The 17,398-nt window shown below is 43.2% G+C and overlaps 1 protein-coding gene across 3 annotated transcripts in view; it reads left to right on the plus strand.

The window, feature by feature from the left end:
• The first annotated feature begins 667 nt into the window (after nt 1-667).
• Nucleotides 668-17,398, plus strand: part of ADGRG2 (adhesion G protein-coupled receptor G2) — a 225,666-nt gene continuing 208,935 nt past the window's right edge. Inside the window, exon 1 of one of the 3 annotated variants that reach the window (XM_077294653.1) lies at nt 668-973. Coding sequence is in view for 1 of the 3 variants with exons in the window: in XM_077294651.1 (XP_077150766.1) it covers nt 1,145-1,209 (65 nt within the window). In the remaining 2 variants the exon portion in view is untranslated. Of the gene's footprint in view, nt 974-1,131; nt 1,210-17,398 lie in introns of those variants that run through there. The other 2 variants (XM_077294652.1, XM_077294651.1) reach the window with 2 other exon arrangements.

Genomic DNA, 17,398 nt, shown 5'->3' on the forward strand with positions numbered 1-17,398 from the left:
ATCCCAACCCTAACCCTAATCCCAATTCTAACCCTAACATTAGCCCCAACCCTAGCCCTAACTTTAGCCCCAACCCTAACCCTAACTTTAGCCCCAACCCTAACCCTAGCAGTGTCATTACACACAGTTTGTCACCAGATAGTCTGCCAGGGCTGTATATTCTGTCACCAGAAAGACCGCCAGGGCTGCATAGTCTGTCACCAGATAGACTGCCAGGGCTGCAGTCTGTCAGCAGATAGACCGCCAGGGCTGTATAGTCTGACACCAGATAGATTGCCAGGGCTGCATGCTCTGTCACCAGATAGACTGCCAGGGCTGCATACTCTGTCACCAGATAGACTGGCAGGGCTGCAGTCTGTCAGCAGTTAGACCGCCAGGGCTGTATATTCTGTCACCAGATAGACCGCCAGGGCTGCAGTCTGTCAGCAGATAGACCGCCAGGGCTGTATATTCTGTCACCAGATAGACCCCCAGGGCAGCATAGTCTGTCACCAGAATGATAGACTGTCAGTCATTATAGCAGTCGTCTGTCTCTGGGGCTGCAGAGGACCCTCAGGCCATTAGTGGTGTGTGCAGGTGTCCGGGGTGCAGGGTGCCCCCTGCTGTACCAGCACCGCGGTGTCATCCTGTGGCAGCTGTGATAATGACTGAAGTGGACGAGGCGGCAGTAATGGACACACCCTGCCCCTCCTCTCATGGCTGGAGTGTGGAGCTGTGTACAGGCACGCAGTCTGGAGACTCTCCACTCACCGCAGAGTCACGCTGGGACAGTGATATCTCAAGACTTTCTCCAAAGTTGGCAGAAAAAGCTGCTCACGATCCGGACAAGTGTGCACAGCTGCCAGCCAGTGATGTGGCATCAGGGCAGCCCCCGCACTCACACACAGACACTCTGCCCAGGGGAGTAGCCCCTCACCACAGACAGCCTGACGGAGGAGGAATGGTGTGACCTGCGGGACTTGTACAGCACCAGGTGAGTGCCGGCATGTACTGTGCGCCATGTGTTACTGCAGCAGGTGGGCCATAGGATGCGTGTTCTCTTACATGGGACTGCAGACCCGCCTATCACACTGTATGGGAAATCTACTGTGTACCAGAGACCTCACATTACACGTCTTCAGCGGAGCTGAGCTCACATGGAGACATGGGAAAGTGTGACACATCCCGGCTCTGCCTGCTCCCACTGCCAGGGGACTCGGGAGGAAGCAGGTGGCAGGAACATGGGGGAAAGGGATTTATCTGTGGCCCCGTCAGCATGGGAAAGCTGCAGAGAGGGGCTGTATATAATGTGCCACTATACTGTATCCCTCCAGTCACGACATTGTGATATGGCGTTATATTGTGATACCGCCATTATATTGTGATAATATGTCATATAGTGGTAATATGTCATTATATTGTGATAACGTCATTATTATGATATGTCATTAGATAGTGATAACTTGTCATTACATTGTGATAATGTCATGATAATGTGAATAAATGTTGTTATATAATGATAAAATATCATATAGAGATATGTTATATTGTGATAATATGTCATAATGCTATTATATGTCATGATATTGTGATAATTTGTCATTTTATTGTGATACATCACAACAGAGGGATTAGCATAAAGGCATTCTAGCGAGATTTTATTAAACAGGGCACCTATACATAGGGCATATAGACATGGAAATTAAGGCTCAAAGTACAGAACTGGCACATGGCTACATATGAGGTGCAGGAATTGCATGTCTAAGAATCTTAGTCATATACAGATGTCACAAAATTAATGCAATGCCATTAATATGCACCTTCTGCAGTCTGTGACTGACCTGGCTGCCAATGCTTATTTTTTATTTATTTTTCTGCATGGCAAATCGTATATATATTGTGTGTGTGCATATGTATATATATATATTATCATTGAATATGGCACACATAAATGCCACATAATATTTTGTGCACTATTAGACTCTTATGAATAGCTGGAGACCATGGTCCTATCCATTTCTAGAACTCCACCTCATGGGCAGTGCACCTGTGTCCCATTATTTTTGTGCCTCGATATGATGCATTTTCTTACATTTCAAGCATATTCTTTACTTTCCCACGTCACTGCAGGTTCCATTAGGGTTTCCCAGTCAAAATGAACCTAGAACTAAGTATTCGTCACACATTTTTAGTTTTTGTCGGCAACAGAATCCTGGAAAAAAGTATTTTAAAGAGAACCTGTGATAGGATTCTTGATACGTAAACAACGGGTGCATGAATCAGGGCCCGCCGGAGCAGTTACTGCCAGCTATGTCTTTCGCTGATTTGCTTCAGCATTTTAGAGAAAAGTGAGAACATCTCCCAGGAATGATTCTCTTGATTGACAGGTCTCTCCCCTGTGTGTACATGTGTAAAATAAAAAAAGAAGGCATGGCCTTGTGTAATACGTTACGACAAATCACTATACAACGCAGAGGTACTAACAAGAGAATGCTCAACTGTTAACTCATGTTTAAAAGCATATCTCTCCCTGTTACAGGGTAGGAGGAACAGCTGTTGGAGTGACAGTCCCAATTTCGTGTCTTTCTTCTATACTGTGTACGTACCATGTGTATACAGTGGCAGAGAGCTGCCAATTAGCTAGAGTGTGGTGAGAACGATCTCACAGCCAATCTCTGGTTGGCCAACATGAATCTAATGTCCAGTTCCCTTTTAATTATTCCAGAATCTTACAGATAATTTTCATTGTTGCTGTTTGATAATGGTGTATTCAGTGTTTGGCCAGTGTGTCATGACATGAGTGTTTTTCATGTATGGATAAATAAATGACATAGCTTCTCCTCTCCTTTGCGATGTTAGACATAGCACATGACTGGCAAACAGCGCTGTGCGTGTTTTTCATGCATCCACAGACTTGCTTTGGCACATTTCATCCACAATGCAGAGAAAAAGGCATCTAATGTAATTCTCTGGGGAAACTACACAACTAAAATTCATTCAAGAGAAATTGTCAGGTTGCATATTTGAAACACACACCGCAGGTCAGATTACGCTGCTGCTAAAAAAAAAAAAGCATAGTAGGCATGAGATATCTATAAATCCCATCCACTTTGCTGGAACTCTAAAACGTTGCCTTTATGATGGTACAAACGCATGCAGCATCTAAGGCCGGGATCACACATGCGAGAAATACGTCCGAGTCTCGCATGGTAATACCCGGCTTTGCCGCCGTCTCTCTGGAGCGGAGCGTGCGGCCGCATGTATTGCTATGCGGCCGCACTCTCCGCTCCTGAGTGACGGCGGCAATGCCGGGTATTACCATGTGAGACTCGAACGTATTTCTCACATGTGTGATCCCGGCCTAAGGGTGCGTGCCCACGTTGCGGATTCGTGTGCGGATTTTTCCGCGCAGATTTTGAAAAATCCGCAGATAAAAAACACACTGCGTTTTACCTGCAGATTACCCGCAGATTTCCAGCGTTTTTTTATGCGGATTCCTATTGAGGAACAGGTGTAAAATGCTGCGGAATCCGCACAAAGAATTGACATGCTGCGGAAAATAAAACGCAGCATTTCCGCGCTGTATTTTCCACAGCATGTGCACTGCAGATTTTGTTTTCCATAGGTTTACATGGTACTGTAAACCAGATGGAAAACTGCTGCGAATCCCCAGCATCCAATCCGCTGCAGATCCGCAGGCAAATCCTCAACGTGTGCACATAGCCTAAAACTCAGGGTATGTGCACACGTCAGGATTTCTTCAGGGATTTTTGCGTTTTTTTTTTCTGCAGATTTCCCCAATAAAAACGCTATAATTCTGCACAAAAAACGCATACATTATGCATCCTATCATTTAGAATGCATTCCGCATTTTTTGTGCAAATGTTGTGTTTTTTTTCCGTAAAAAAACGCAATCCGGAAAAAGAAGCAACATGTTCATTATTTTTGCAGATTTTTTGCGGATTTCCCATGAAATTGGAGTGTCTGGGAAAAAACGCAAAAAACGCGCAAAAAAACGCAAAAAAAACCGCATGCGGATTTCTGGCAGAAATGTCCGGATTTTGTCAGGAAAATTTCTGCAAGAAATCCTGACGTGTGCACATACCCTTAGGCCATGTGCACACGTTCAGTATTTTTCGCGGTTTTTTTCGCGTTTTTTTGCTATAAAAACGCGATAAAAACGCAAAAAAAACGCTAACATATGCCTCCTATTATTTACAGTGTATTCCGCATTTTTTGTGCAAATGTTGCATTTTTTTCCGCGAAAAAATCGCATCACGGAAAAAAAAGCAACATGTTCATTAAAAATGCGGAATTGCGGGGATTCCGCACACCTAGGAGTGCATTGATCTGCTTACTTCCCACACGGGGCTGTGCACACCATGCGGGAAGTAAGCAGATTATGTGCGGTTGGTACCCAGGGTGGAGGAGAGGAGACTCTCCTCCACGGACTGGGCACCATATAATTGGTAAAAAAAAAAAGAATTAAAATAAAAAATAGTGATATACTCACCTTCGATGGCCTCCGGAGTCTTCCCGCCTCTCCGGTGCATGCTGCCGCTTCGGTTCCTATAGCTGGTGTGCGGTGAAGGACCTGCGATGACGTCGCGGTCTTGTGATTGGTCGCGAGACCGGTCATGTGACCGCTCACGTGACCGCGACGTCATGGAAGGTCCTGCACACACACAGCATCTATAGGAACGGACGCCGCTGAGGAGATCCGCTGTCTGCAGGTGAGTATAACCATTTTTTTATTTTTTTTTGTAATTATTTTTAAACATTCTATCTTTTACTATAGATGCTGCATAGGCAGCATCTATAGTAAAAAGTTGGTCACACTTGTCAAACACTATGTTTGACAAGTGTGACCAACCTGTCAGTTTTCCAAGCGATGCTACAGATCGCTTGGAAAACTTTAGCATTTTGCAAGCTAATTTCGCTTGCAAAATGCTAAAAAAACACGAAAAAAACGGGAAAAAAAACGCAAAAAAAAATGCGGATTTCTTGCAGAAAATTTCCGGTTTTCTTCAGGAAATTTCTGCAAGAAATCCTGACGTGTGCACATAAATATAGTTCCCTAAAGTGAATCAGTCATGTTGGGAAATGCTGTTTACCTGCAGACTTAAGAGTTAATCTGCAGGTAAATAACCTCACAATCATGGCTGTGTGCCTAAGGCCATGTGCACACGTTCAGGATTTTTCGCGTTTCTTTCGCGTTTTTTTCGCTATAAAAACGTGATAAAAATGCGAAAAAAACGCTAACCTATGCCTCCTATTATTTACAGTGTATTCCGCATTTTTTGTGCAAATGTTGCGATTTTTTTCCGCGAAAAAATCGCATCGCGGAAAAAAAAAGCAACATGTTCATTAAAAATGCGGAATTGCAGGGATTCCGCACACCTAGGAGTCCATTGATCTGCTTACTTCCCGCACGGGGCTGTGCACACCATGCGGGAAGTAAGCAGATTATGTGCGGTTGGTACCCAGGGTGGAGGAGAGGAGACTCTCCTCCACGGACTGGGCACCATATAATTGGTAAAAAAAAAAGAATTAAAATAAAAAATAGTGATATACTCACCTTCGATGTCTTCCCGCCTCTCAGGTGCATTCTGCCGCTTCGGTTCCTGTAGCTGGTGTGCGGTGAAGGACCTGCAATGACGTCACGGTCCTGTGATTGGTCGAGACCGGTCATGTGACCGCTCACGTGACCGCGACGTCATGGAAGGTCCTGCGCGCACACAGCATCTATAGGAACGGACCCCGCTGAGGTCTGCAGGTGAGTATAAGCATTTTTTTAATTTTTTTAATTATTTTTAAACATTCTATCTTTTACTATAGCATCTATAGTAAAAAGTTAGTCACACTTGTCAAACAGTATGTTTGACAAGTGTGACCAACCTGTCAGTCAGTTTTCCAAGCGATGCTACAGATCGCTTGGAAAACTTTAGCATTCTGCAAGCTAATTACGCTTGCAGAATGCTAAAAAAAAAACCGCGAAAAAAAACGGAAAAAAAACGCAAAAAAAAAATGCGGATTTCTTGCAGAAAATTTCCGGTTTTCTTCAGGAAATTTCTGCAAGAAATCCGGACGTGTGCACATACCCTTACTGGAAGCATTGTTAAAGAAAAGAAGAAAATGAACTTACATCCTTCCAAGTGCTTCCAGTCATAGGGGCATACAGGGAATGGTGACAGTCTCCGCTCACCACAGTGTGGGCTGTAATCACTCCCTTGCACTTTGATTGACAGCCTCCTGTCTGCACACATACAATGCAGAGCAGGCTGTTAATCAGAGTGCCAGGGTGTGATTACACATTGTGTAGTGAGGGATGACTGTTAAGGTACCGTCACATTTAGCGACGCTGCAGCGATCTAGACAACGATGCCGATCGCTGCAGCGTCGCTGTGTGGTCGCTGGAGAGCTGTCACACAGACAGCTCTCCAGCGACCAACGATGCCGAAGTCCCCGGGTAACCAGGGTAAACATCGGGTTACTAAGCGCAGGGCCGCGCTTAGTAACCCGATGTTTGCCCTGGTTACCAGTGTAAATGTAAAAAAAACCAAACACTACATACTTACATTCCGGTGTCTGTCGCGTCCCCCGGCATTCTGCTTCCCTGCACTGTGTAAGCGCCGGCCCTAAAGCAGAGCGGTGACGTCACCGCTGTGCCCTGCTTTACGGCCAGCCGGCGCTGACACAGTGCAGGGAAGCAGAACGCCGGGGGACGCGACAGACATCGGAATGTAAGTATGTAGTGTTTTTTTTTTTTTTACATTTACACTGGTAACCACGGTAAATATCAGGTTACTAAGCACGGCCCTGCACTTAGTAACCCGATGTTTACCCTGGTTACCAGTGAAGACATCGCTGAATCAGCGTCACACACGCCGACTCAGCGATGTCTGCGGGAGATCCAGCGACGAAATAAAGGCCCCGTCTCACATAGCGAGATCGCTAGCGAGATCGCTGCTGAGTCACAAGTTTTGTGACGCAACAGCGACCTCAGTAGCGATCTCGCTATGTGTGACACGTACCAGCGATCAGGCCCCTGCTGCGAGATCGCTGGTCGTGTCGGAATGGCCTGGACCTTTTTTTGGTCGTTGAGGTCCCGCTGACATCGCTGAATCGGTGTGTGTGACACCGATCCAGCGATGTCTTCACTGGTAACCAGGGTAAACATCGGGTTACTAAGCGCAGGGCCGCGCTTAGTAACCCGATGTTTACCCTGGTTACCAAAAAAAACAAACAGTACATACTCACCATCTGTTGCCCGTCAGGTCCCTTGGCGTCTGCTTCCTGCTCTGACTGCCGCCGTAAAGTGAGAGCACAGCAGTGACGTCACCGCTGCGCTCTGCTCTCACTGTACGGCGGCACACAGTCAGAGCGGGAAGCAGACGCCAAGGGACCTGACGGGCAACAGATGGTGAGTATGTAGTGTTTGTTTTTTTTGGTAACCAGGGTAAACATCGGGTTACTAAGCGCGGCCCTGCGCTTAGTAACCCGATGTTTACCCTGGTTACCCGGGTGCTGCAGGGGGACTTCGGCATCGTTGAAGACAGTTTCAACGATGCCGAAGTCGTTCCCCTGATCGTTGGTCGCTGGAGAGAGCTGTCTGTGTGACAGCTCCCCAGCGACCACACAGCGACAAAACAGCGACGCTGCAGCGATCAGCATCGTTGTCTGTATCGCTGCAGCGTCGCTGTGTGAGACGGGGCCTTAAGGTGCTGGCCTTCTAGCTCCGACCAACTATGTCACAGCAGGATCCTGATCGCTGCTGCGTGTCAAACACAACGATATCGCTATCCAGGACCCTGCAAAATCACGGATCGCTATCGTTATCGTTGTTAAGTTGTTCAGTGTGAAGGTACCTTTACTGTCCCCTGCACTGCCCTGATGACTGAAAGGAGAACATGAGTTAATTTTCTCCATGTAGCAATGCTTCAGTAAGGCCAGGATCACACATGCGAGAAATACAGCCGAGTCTCGCATGTTAATACCTGGCATTGCCGCTTTCACTCAGCAGCGGAGCGTGCGGTTCTATGTATTGCTATGCAGCCGCACGCCCCGCTCCTGATCCCGGCGTTAAGGCAGGCAGAAATGATTTTAAAGCTAATTACCAGCAGATCTCCCCCATATCTGCAGGTAGTGTTTCCCAATATGACAGGCTCCCTTTAAACCCCCTGCCTGATATTGAGTGGAATCCCCTTGTGACACCAAATCAGCTCTGACTTCAAGAAATGGACTTCAGACGCTTATTAACTATTTGAACAATTCAAGAGCTCTTCTGTGCAATATGACCGATGAGTCTTGTCTTCACCCCTTTTGCTATGGATGCCCTAATCCAGTCATCTAGGTATTACAACGTCTCTCAGATCCTCACGGTGCTCATATTTCCTGCTGGCACATCTTAACTTCAAGGGCTGACTGTTGATTTTGCTACCTAGTATATCCCACCCCATCAGAGGTGCCATTTTCACAACCTAATCAATGTTGTTGCCTTCACCTATCAGTGATTTCAATGTCATGGCTAATCTGCAGACATACGAAGCTACAAAAAATGATATTTTGTGTCTTGCTTAGCTTTACTGTCAGTTCACTGCAGAAGTGTTCATTTAGTAATGCCCAATTATGATCTTGAGGAAAAATGTCTACAAAAGTAAAGAGACTGAACGTGACATTGTGCTGTAATGCTGCAGCTTTATATTTACAGTATTTATTTTTTCTATTAGTAGCGTTTGTGATATGGCAAGGATGTCATTCTTCAGAAAAGTGGATTGTAAGCACATCCATTATACATGTGACTCACCTAAAAAGTATTTCCATGTTCTCCATCAAAAATAATTCTTCATAGCCATGAGTCACACAAGGTATCTGTGGCCACCACCCAACATGGTATTCTCATATGTCTACTACCTGATGCATGGCTTTATAATTGTTTCACTTCTGGTCTCCGAACACTTTTAAAGGAAACCAGAAACTGTCTTTTCATGTTTGAGAACGAACTGTGGCGTTTCCATGGAAATACACACATAATAGGCCTCAGGCTTTTCAGTGATGGCACACTTCAACTTCTAGACTTATAATATCTTTTCTATTATGTCTCATAATTGTTGCCAACTGTTCCAGATTTTCTCATTTCATCTAGTTTATGAAATCATCTGTGCCCGCTCTTATATTATTTACTGAGCTTTTTGAGCTGTTTTCAAGTCATGTGAACTTAAGGTTCTGTTCACACAGTGCTTTTGGCTGTCATTCTTATACTGTATCCACAGGATTTTATTGCTCAGATATATGCCACAAGAGTGCCTCTTAGCACACATTTGACAGTTTTACTTCTGGAAACTCTTTATGGAAGTATCTGATTTTACATATTTAAGTGGTATATGATCCCAAGGAAAATGATAATTGAAAAAAGTGATAATTAAATGATTATTGTTAAAACAATTAGCCCCATAACATACTGTGATGGGTCATGTGCGAGAACCAATGTTTCTTTGATCTTCACTGACTGTTGTCTGTTGACGTAACAGAGAAGTTATCACGAACTCTGGGCTGCCCTTTTTATTTAATAAATGAGAGTGCAGGCCCAGACTGATGATTTATTAAATATAAGTTAGTCAAAAGTGCTCATAAGTAACCCTGATGTCTTCCGATTTCTGGATTGTGGGATCCCAGCATGCTGAGCGATATCCCATAATCTCTACAGCCCCTCTCACAGTGATGAAGTGAGATTTCGCTCTTTCCACTATCCGTGCCCTACCACGTACCTTGGTGTTAACCTATGGTAACATCATTATAGCCGTTACCATTCAGTAACAAATGAGCACTGTAGTATTAGTGCGTGACAGTGCTAGGTTAGTGGAATAAGCGAGATGTCACTCCATCATTGTCAGATATGTCATAGAGGATTGTAGGACCCCGACCTGCATGCCAGGTTGCCACTGTGACGCTAGTCACTTCTCACTACCAAGCCGTGAGTCAAAATGATCAAGGAGTACAAGGTCAGAAGCCAGGATGGTACATCATGAACATAAGGAAAAGACAAAAGCGTGGTCAGGTAACATTTCAAGGTCAGAGTACCTGGAGGATAACGGATCAGACCTGAAGGGGTTAAACAGACGGATGGTCAGAACGAAGTGCAAGGTCAGGCAACAAAAGATCAAGCATGCAGAACTTAAGGCACAGGAGCACAAACCTCACAATCTGAATGTACATCTGGCAGAGGTCTGGGAGAAACAACTCCGTTAAGTAGCATGTTTATCACCTAGAAAAATGAACCCTTGAAGACAGCCGATGCCTCCCAGTCTCAGATTGGATAGTCGAGCTGTCAATCAACACACTGACAGCTTCAGCACACTCCCATACCAGATTGGATGTCCGTGCTGTCAGTAACTGCATTCCAGACACACTGAGGGGTGGAACCGTGATACCCACAACTCAGAAGCTCGTACCTTACTTTGGTAGAAAGTCTTGCCTTTTTCAGGGACATTATAGTATATTAAAGGTTACTTATAAGCACTTTTGACGCTAACTTATATTATACAGTTTTGATTGAAAGCGGCTTCCTCTGTTGCAGATCTAGGAGACCTCTAAATACTTTGGTTTTTCTTGCTGCAATTTTTACAAAATCACAGCAAAAACTTTGCAGTTTTATCACGATCGTGGCAAAAAGCCACAACCTGTGAACCCACCCTAAACCATTGTCAAGCAAACTCGAATAAAGTTGATTATCCAGTGCCAAAGGCACCTGTCAAGGGGTTGGATACATGAGGCAACAAGAGAACAGTCAGTTCTTGAAGTTGATGTGTTGGAAGCATGAAAATTGGGCAAGTGTAAGTATCTGAGCGAATTTGATAAAGTCGAAATTGTAATGGTTACATGACTGGTCAAAGCATCTCCACAACAATTCATGTTCACAGTTTGCAGTGATTTGTACCTACCTAAAGTTGACCAGCGACAGGGTCATGGGCCTCACAGCTCAAGGTAATAACTCCACAGATCACTAAAATTAATGGGGAGGATCATTTCACGGCGAATAAGCCTCCTTACCATGACAAGTCAGAGCTGGTATGTCATTCTCCACAAGGAGAAACCTTACCCATTAGACCTCAGTCCAGAGCCAAATCAGTTCTCATTCTTTGCACTGATGAGGGCCAACAGCCCAAGACACAGTGTCTGCAAATTGAGATACTGATTTGGCTTTTATCCTAAGTCATATTACAATACTCGTTAAAGGGTTGATTGTGACTTGTAGGATTGCTACTTCCAACAGGTGGGGCTATAGAGTTCAAGTCCACTATTTTCTCTGAAGAGGCAATTTGCATATTAAATTCCCCAGAGGAGCATTGCACGGCGAATAAGCCTCCTTACCTTGACAAGCCAGACCTGGTATGTCCCTCTACACAAGGAGAAACCTTACAACTTAGACCTCAGTCCAGAGCCTCTCACCTAGCCAAATCACTTCTCATGCTTTGCACTGACGAGGGCCAACAGCCCGAAACACCGTGTCTGGAAATTGAGATACTGATTTGGCTTTTATCCTAAGTTATATTACAAGACTCGTTAAAGGGTTGATTGTGACTTGTAGGATCGCTACTTCCAACAGGTGGCGCTTTAGAGTTTAAGTCCTCTTTTACTTTGAAGAGGCAATTTGCTGGTGAAAACAGTCATCTATATGCTATAAGCTGTATCCATTCAGATATGATCAACTTTACTTGGATTTTCTTGTAGACCCCCGCATTCGATGTATTGATGCATATACGCTTTAGATGTAGTTCTATCTTCCCCTAATTTTTGTGAGTGTTGCTGGTCTCGCCAACTGGAACAGCAATAATCAAAACTTCTGACATGTCTCTGTGGTTTTAAAAAAACAATAGGTATCTTTTAATGCTGAACATCTACAGAGACCTTCCCTCAATAGAAGACCTCCACATTATTAGGCACATAGTAGTAATTTTATTACTGATCACTGTGAACACACAGAGCAGATACTGCTTTTTTGTCCAGATCAACCTGTGGCTTGATGAGTCACTTATCATATTTTCATTGCACATTTGATACCTACACAACTTTAGACAGGTCATGTTAATGTCACGTCAATATCTAAAATGTATAATGTTTAATTCGTTATAAAAAGTAACATTTTATTGTCAAAAGAAACAAAAGGAATGTTGGACATACCATGGCTCATCTAAGATCCTACTACCGCGCACAAATTGTCTTATGTTTACAATTAATATTTTAGTTTTTAGATCCCCGTAAGTACCCTGCTTGTTAATGTATACTGATACAAGATAAATGTGTTTCTAAGATATCCTATTTTAAGGCAAAATCTGTTATATAAACTATGGAGCTGCCTGCCCTGGTTTGTTGCCAGTGGCTGGGAGACTTAGGGTTGTGCCATATTGGCTGATTTTCATTCTTGGCTGATTTGTTCCTCATACTGGAGTCAAAGTAGATTTTAAGATGATTCAGTACAGAATAATTGGTAACAGTGATGCTTATTTCCATTTGTAAATAGGAAGCAACTATTTTAATGTAAATAATATTTTTCTTTTTTTCTCATTCCATATGTGAATTTTCTCACAAACAACTCTGAAATGTATTAATTACTTGTTGTGTAGAATAATATATTTTAGGATGTAACTAAAAGTCATCATTCACATGCTATATAGATTTTCAGTAGGTTCTCAAACTACTATTTCCATGTAAGTGCAACACAGTCCAACACTGTATGTAAGGAACAGTTGTAACTTGTTAGCACTTTATTTCTGTCTCCCATCTGTTATAACACACAGCATCTGTACATCCCTGTTCTTAAAACGTAACTATCATTTTAACATTTTAAAAGATTATTTTATACATATTTTATTATAGAGACTGCAAACTGCTGCTTATGGGTGCCAGACCAAGTCCTGAGCCCTCACTTACGGTATTTCTCAAAACATGACTCTGAAGTGTGAACAGATCAGTGTTTGAACTCAAAAGAAACTTTCATAGAAGCATAGACTGTTAGTAGAGTTGGAAGGGACCTCCAGAGTCATTGTGTCCAATGCAGGATTCACTAAACCATCTCAGACAGATGTTTGTCCAGCCTCTGCTTGAAGACTTCCATTGAAGGAGAACTCACCACCTCTGGTGGCAGCCTGATCCACTCATTGACCACGCTCACTGTCAAAAAGTTTTTTCTAATGTCTGTATCTTCTCCCTTCCAGTTTCATTTCATTGCTTCTTGTGTTTCCATGTGCAAATGAGAATAAGGATGATCCCTCTACAGTGTGTCATCCCTTCAGAAATTTGTCTCTAAACTAAGTCTCCTCTTAGCCTCCTTTTTTGCAAGTTAAACATTCTCGGTCCATAGGTCACACGGTGAGAGAATTCTTAGGACCCATAGATTTACTACTCAACCTGTACCACCCTTTGTCAGCGCACTCATGCAATAACTGTGTTTTCAGTGATCGCTAGGGGTCTTGGGTCCTAAGTCTGCACCAATCAGCATCATTGGGTAGTCGTTAAAATATATAAACTATTTTGAAATAGTTATCCTGTCAAATCTGTGGAGGTTCCAGTGGTCTGGCACTAACTGATGAAGTTCATACTTATCCAGTGAATCTGGCTTGCCTCCAGTAAAAGTGAAGCTTGCCTTGCTTAAAATTAACAATCTGCGCTTTACTTGCCCACCCCTGATCCAGCACTCGCATTTTGCAATTCTTGCCGTTGTTGGGATGTTGCACTGGTAGAGGAATAACTGCATTGCATGGCTATCTCAGCATCATCACTGAGGCAAGTGATTGGCTGAATTGGTCACGTGCACTGTAGTTATGATGTCACCTCTGCTGTCTCTTAAAAAGGACTGGAGGCAGCATCAGAGAGCTGGGTGGGTAAAGCTTAGCCTTGTTTGTTATTTTTACTCTATTCAAGCCTTTTAAGTAAAATATAATAATTGTTGGAAAACCACTCTAATATGATTATGCAAGCTTTGAAAAAGAAATGAAAACAACAGCAAACACATATAGTACTATTGCCTATTAATGTAGAGACCAATAATAAGCTTTATTTGTCACATGTTGACTTTTTCTAGAGATCAGGAGGATCTCCTGTGCTTCTGTTCTGCATCATTGGAGAAATTGGAGACTCAGAAAAATCTTCTAAAAATGTAGTTGGAAATTCCCTTTTATAATTAAGTAAGAACTAAGTGTCCCTCATTTCTTAATGCATTGTGTCTCTGTATTATTTAAGGGAAAACTTGAGTGGTAAATGCTATTTAGCCATTACAATCCTTGAGATAACTACTTGAGAACCAAACTTGGACAAATGGTGAAAAAGGGACTGAAAGCATCATCAGATACTGTATTGATTGTTTAATAGTTATTAACTAGCTATTGTTAAATATGCATTCATTATTTAATTTATATACAGTTAACTCCTAAACCCTTTATCCAATTTTAATGTGGATACCCTCAAATGAAAGCTGAAAGTCTGAACTTCAACTGCATCTGAATTGTTTTGTTTAAAATTCATTGTGGTAATGTCTATGACCAAAATTAGAAAAATGTTGTCTCTGTCCAAATATATATGGACTTAACTGTATGACCTGAACCCCACAGACCTGGTAATGTCTTAAAGTGTACAGATTGAAATCTAAAGGGATGTGACTAGCCTCCATAAAATATGTTTTCATGTTACACAATATCACTGAATCATAGTATGTTCCTTTCTAGTAGGACATTATAAGGATTTCCTGATATTTTCCAAGGACATACTTAATCGTTCCTCCAAATTGCTGATGTCCCGTAAACTACACAGAGGCAATCCTTTGAATGACCTGTTACTTGAGTTCTACTCAACCCTTTGAGTTTGTTGTTCCCGATTCAGAGAATGTACGTCAAGTCATTAACCATAAATTTCCTATTTTAATGCATAGTCAAACACTTATGTCACTTTGCTAGAGGCCAGAGACAAAGGGAATTTCCTAATTTTTAAAACCACTTAGATGCTTAAAATGGTCAATGGTTAAGTGGCCAAGTTATCTCCGTTCTTGTCTGTTGTAACAGAGTAGGAATTACGTCAAGATTTTATGTTAAACTTATTTTTGAAGATTTTTTTTTTATTTTTCTATATACACTGAAAAAGATCCTAAAACTTGCAGTTTTCACTCTGACAATTGAGCCTCACAATATGTGGATACTACCTATACTATAGGGATCACAATTCAGTGCTCATCTTATTATCACAGACAAGGGTAAAAGGTAACACATACATTTAAATAAGACAGGATGTCACAAGTGACCATAGGTGATGTCACAGATCACCTCCTCTCCTTCCATGTACAGTGACCTCTTTATGGTCACAGAACATGACTAGAACTTGCTTTACAAAGTTGGAAATTGTTAATAATTCTGCCCATGTGAACATGATGCATAATATAGCTTCCCTTTGATAAAGAACAAATAGCAACATAATGCTTGGTTATTGCAACTAACGCAGATACAGTGATGAGAAATACAGTAACTTTGTTTTGAACTTTTGACTTTCAGGCTCCGTATCTCACCGTCCACTACTGCTTCAAATGTGAGACTACTATCATTTCATGGACAGTCATCTTGGGTATCTAATACATAAATATGACTTACAACTAATTAGCACATGATTACTTATGCAGATTCTTGTCAGGTCACTGCATTGTTACTGTTTTGCTCCTGATAGTGGAAAAATCTTTTTCTTCCTACAAAGAAAACTATAATAATTATAGGCGATAACTCAGGAGACTCTTTGCGTGGAACAAGACAACTACAGGACACAGTTTTATAAGTGGTAAAGTCTATATTATCACACGGTGATTCAAACAGGCGCAGAGAGAAACTCAAGTCCACAACACTTGGTGCAAATATCAAATGCAGCTCAGCAGTCTATAGGAAATTTCAGAGGAAAATGCAATTGCGCTGAAAGTCTATGAAGCACAATTATTCTTGAGGATACTTGACACGAATAAGTCCTTGCTTAGTCCACAACACAGATAGATATGCTTATAAGGCAGTTCAAATAATATCTTAGCTCAACCAGGGAGGTCTGGGTAATAGTCTCAGGTTCTTGCAGAGCAGAAACAGCTTACATGTCCAGCAAATGCAGATGGAAGCAAACACGAGCAGCAGATGAAGGAGGATTACTGAAACTGGTGTATGCAGCAGGAACTCAGAGCAGAGTGGCAGGATAACCCCACAGGTTCACAGGAGCAGGTATATAGCCAGGGAGTCACCAGAGGTCAGGAGCTGGATGCAAGGCAGAATACTCTAGCACAGACTAAAGGCTGGGGTGGAGTTTTATAGCAGGAAGACACAGTGCACATGAGACCAAAGACGCCATCTTGGAAAAGGGCAGTAATGCACAAAAAGGTAATAAAAAATGTTCAGAGTCCTGACAAAAACTACAAAATACAACTTGTTCTCACATTCCCTATTAGCTCAGTGTGTAACTCAGGTTGATTCCCAAGTGAAAGGTCATTGGTTCAAATCAAGGAGCAGCCATGAAGAAGATTTCCCAAGAAAAGAGAAACAGAATCATCCAGCTCATTGACAGCGGTCTCGCTGCCAAGAAAATTGGCAAACTGCATCATGTGAGTGCCATGACAGTTGGAACAATAGGAAATGAAATCTGTCTTTTACCCTTCGCCACGACAGCACCCCACATGAGAGAGAGGGATCCGCCCATAGGAACAGAAAACCTACAGAATGAAAGAAGGCTGTCCCCTCTCCTCCTCAGTTTAGGTTTCCTGTTTCTATGGGAATCCGAGGTACCTACAGTTCAAGAGGATTCCTGGGCCATGCGCCCGCCTGCGTCGGTGTCCGTGGGAACGGCAGGGGCTGCGGTTCCAGAGGCAGCGGCAGGGGAGCCACTGTTTGCAGCTTCCCCCCTCGTCTGGTCAGTCGCCATGGTACGGGTCCGGTCACTGCTGGTCTGCCCGGCTCCATGAGGACGCGCGCGCTCAGCAGCCGGCTTCTTATCCAGCAGCCGCCGCATAGTGAGGAGGAGCGGCGCGTCTAACCCGGAAGTAGCCAGAGCACTTCCGGGTTAGGTCCGGGAAGGCAGGAGATTCGGCGCCAGATTTAAAAATGCAGCGCTAGCATTGGCCGGTGTGTGTAAGTATGGCTTCAACGGCCGACGAAGCGCACTTGCCTGCGACAGAGCGTTCTCCCAGCAAGGAGACAAGCGCCAGGAGCAGCACTAAGAGTGGGGAAAAACGATCTGCCACCAGAGAGATCTTTTATCAAAGAATCCGCCTCCAGAACCGGTACCTGTCAGCTTCACTGGGTGAGTTTTTAAAATCCTCCTCCTATATGCTGATGTATGTTCCTCCTGTATCCCCTTCCTCTAGACTAAGAAAAGGCCACATAAATCCAAACACAAGGAATGTGCTTTATGT

The sequence above is a fragment of the Ranitomeya variabilis genome, chromosome 3 (assembly GCF_051348905.1).
Source record: "Ranitomeya variabilis isolate aRanVar5 chromosome 3, aRanVar5.hap1, whole genome shotgun sequence".
NCBI lineage: Eukaryota > Metazoa > Chordata > Amphibia > Anura > Dendrobatidae > Ranitomeya > Ranitomeya variabilis.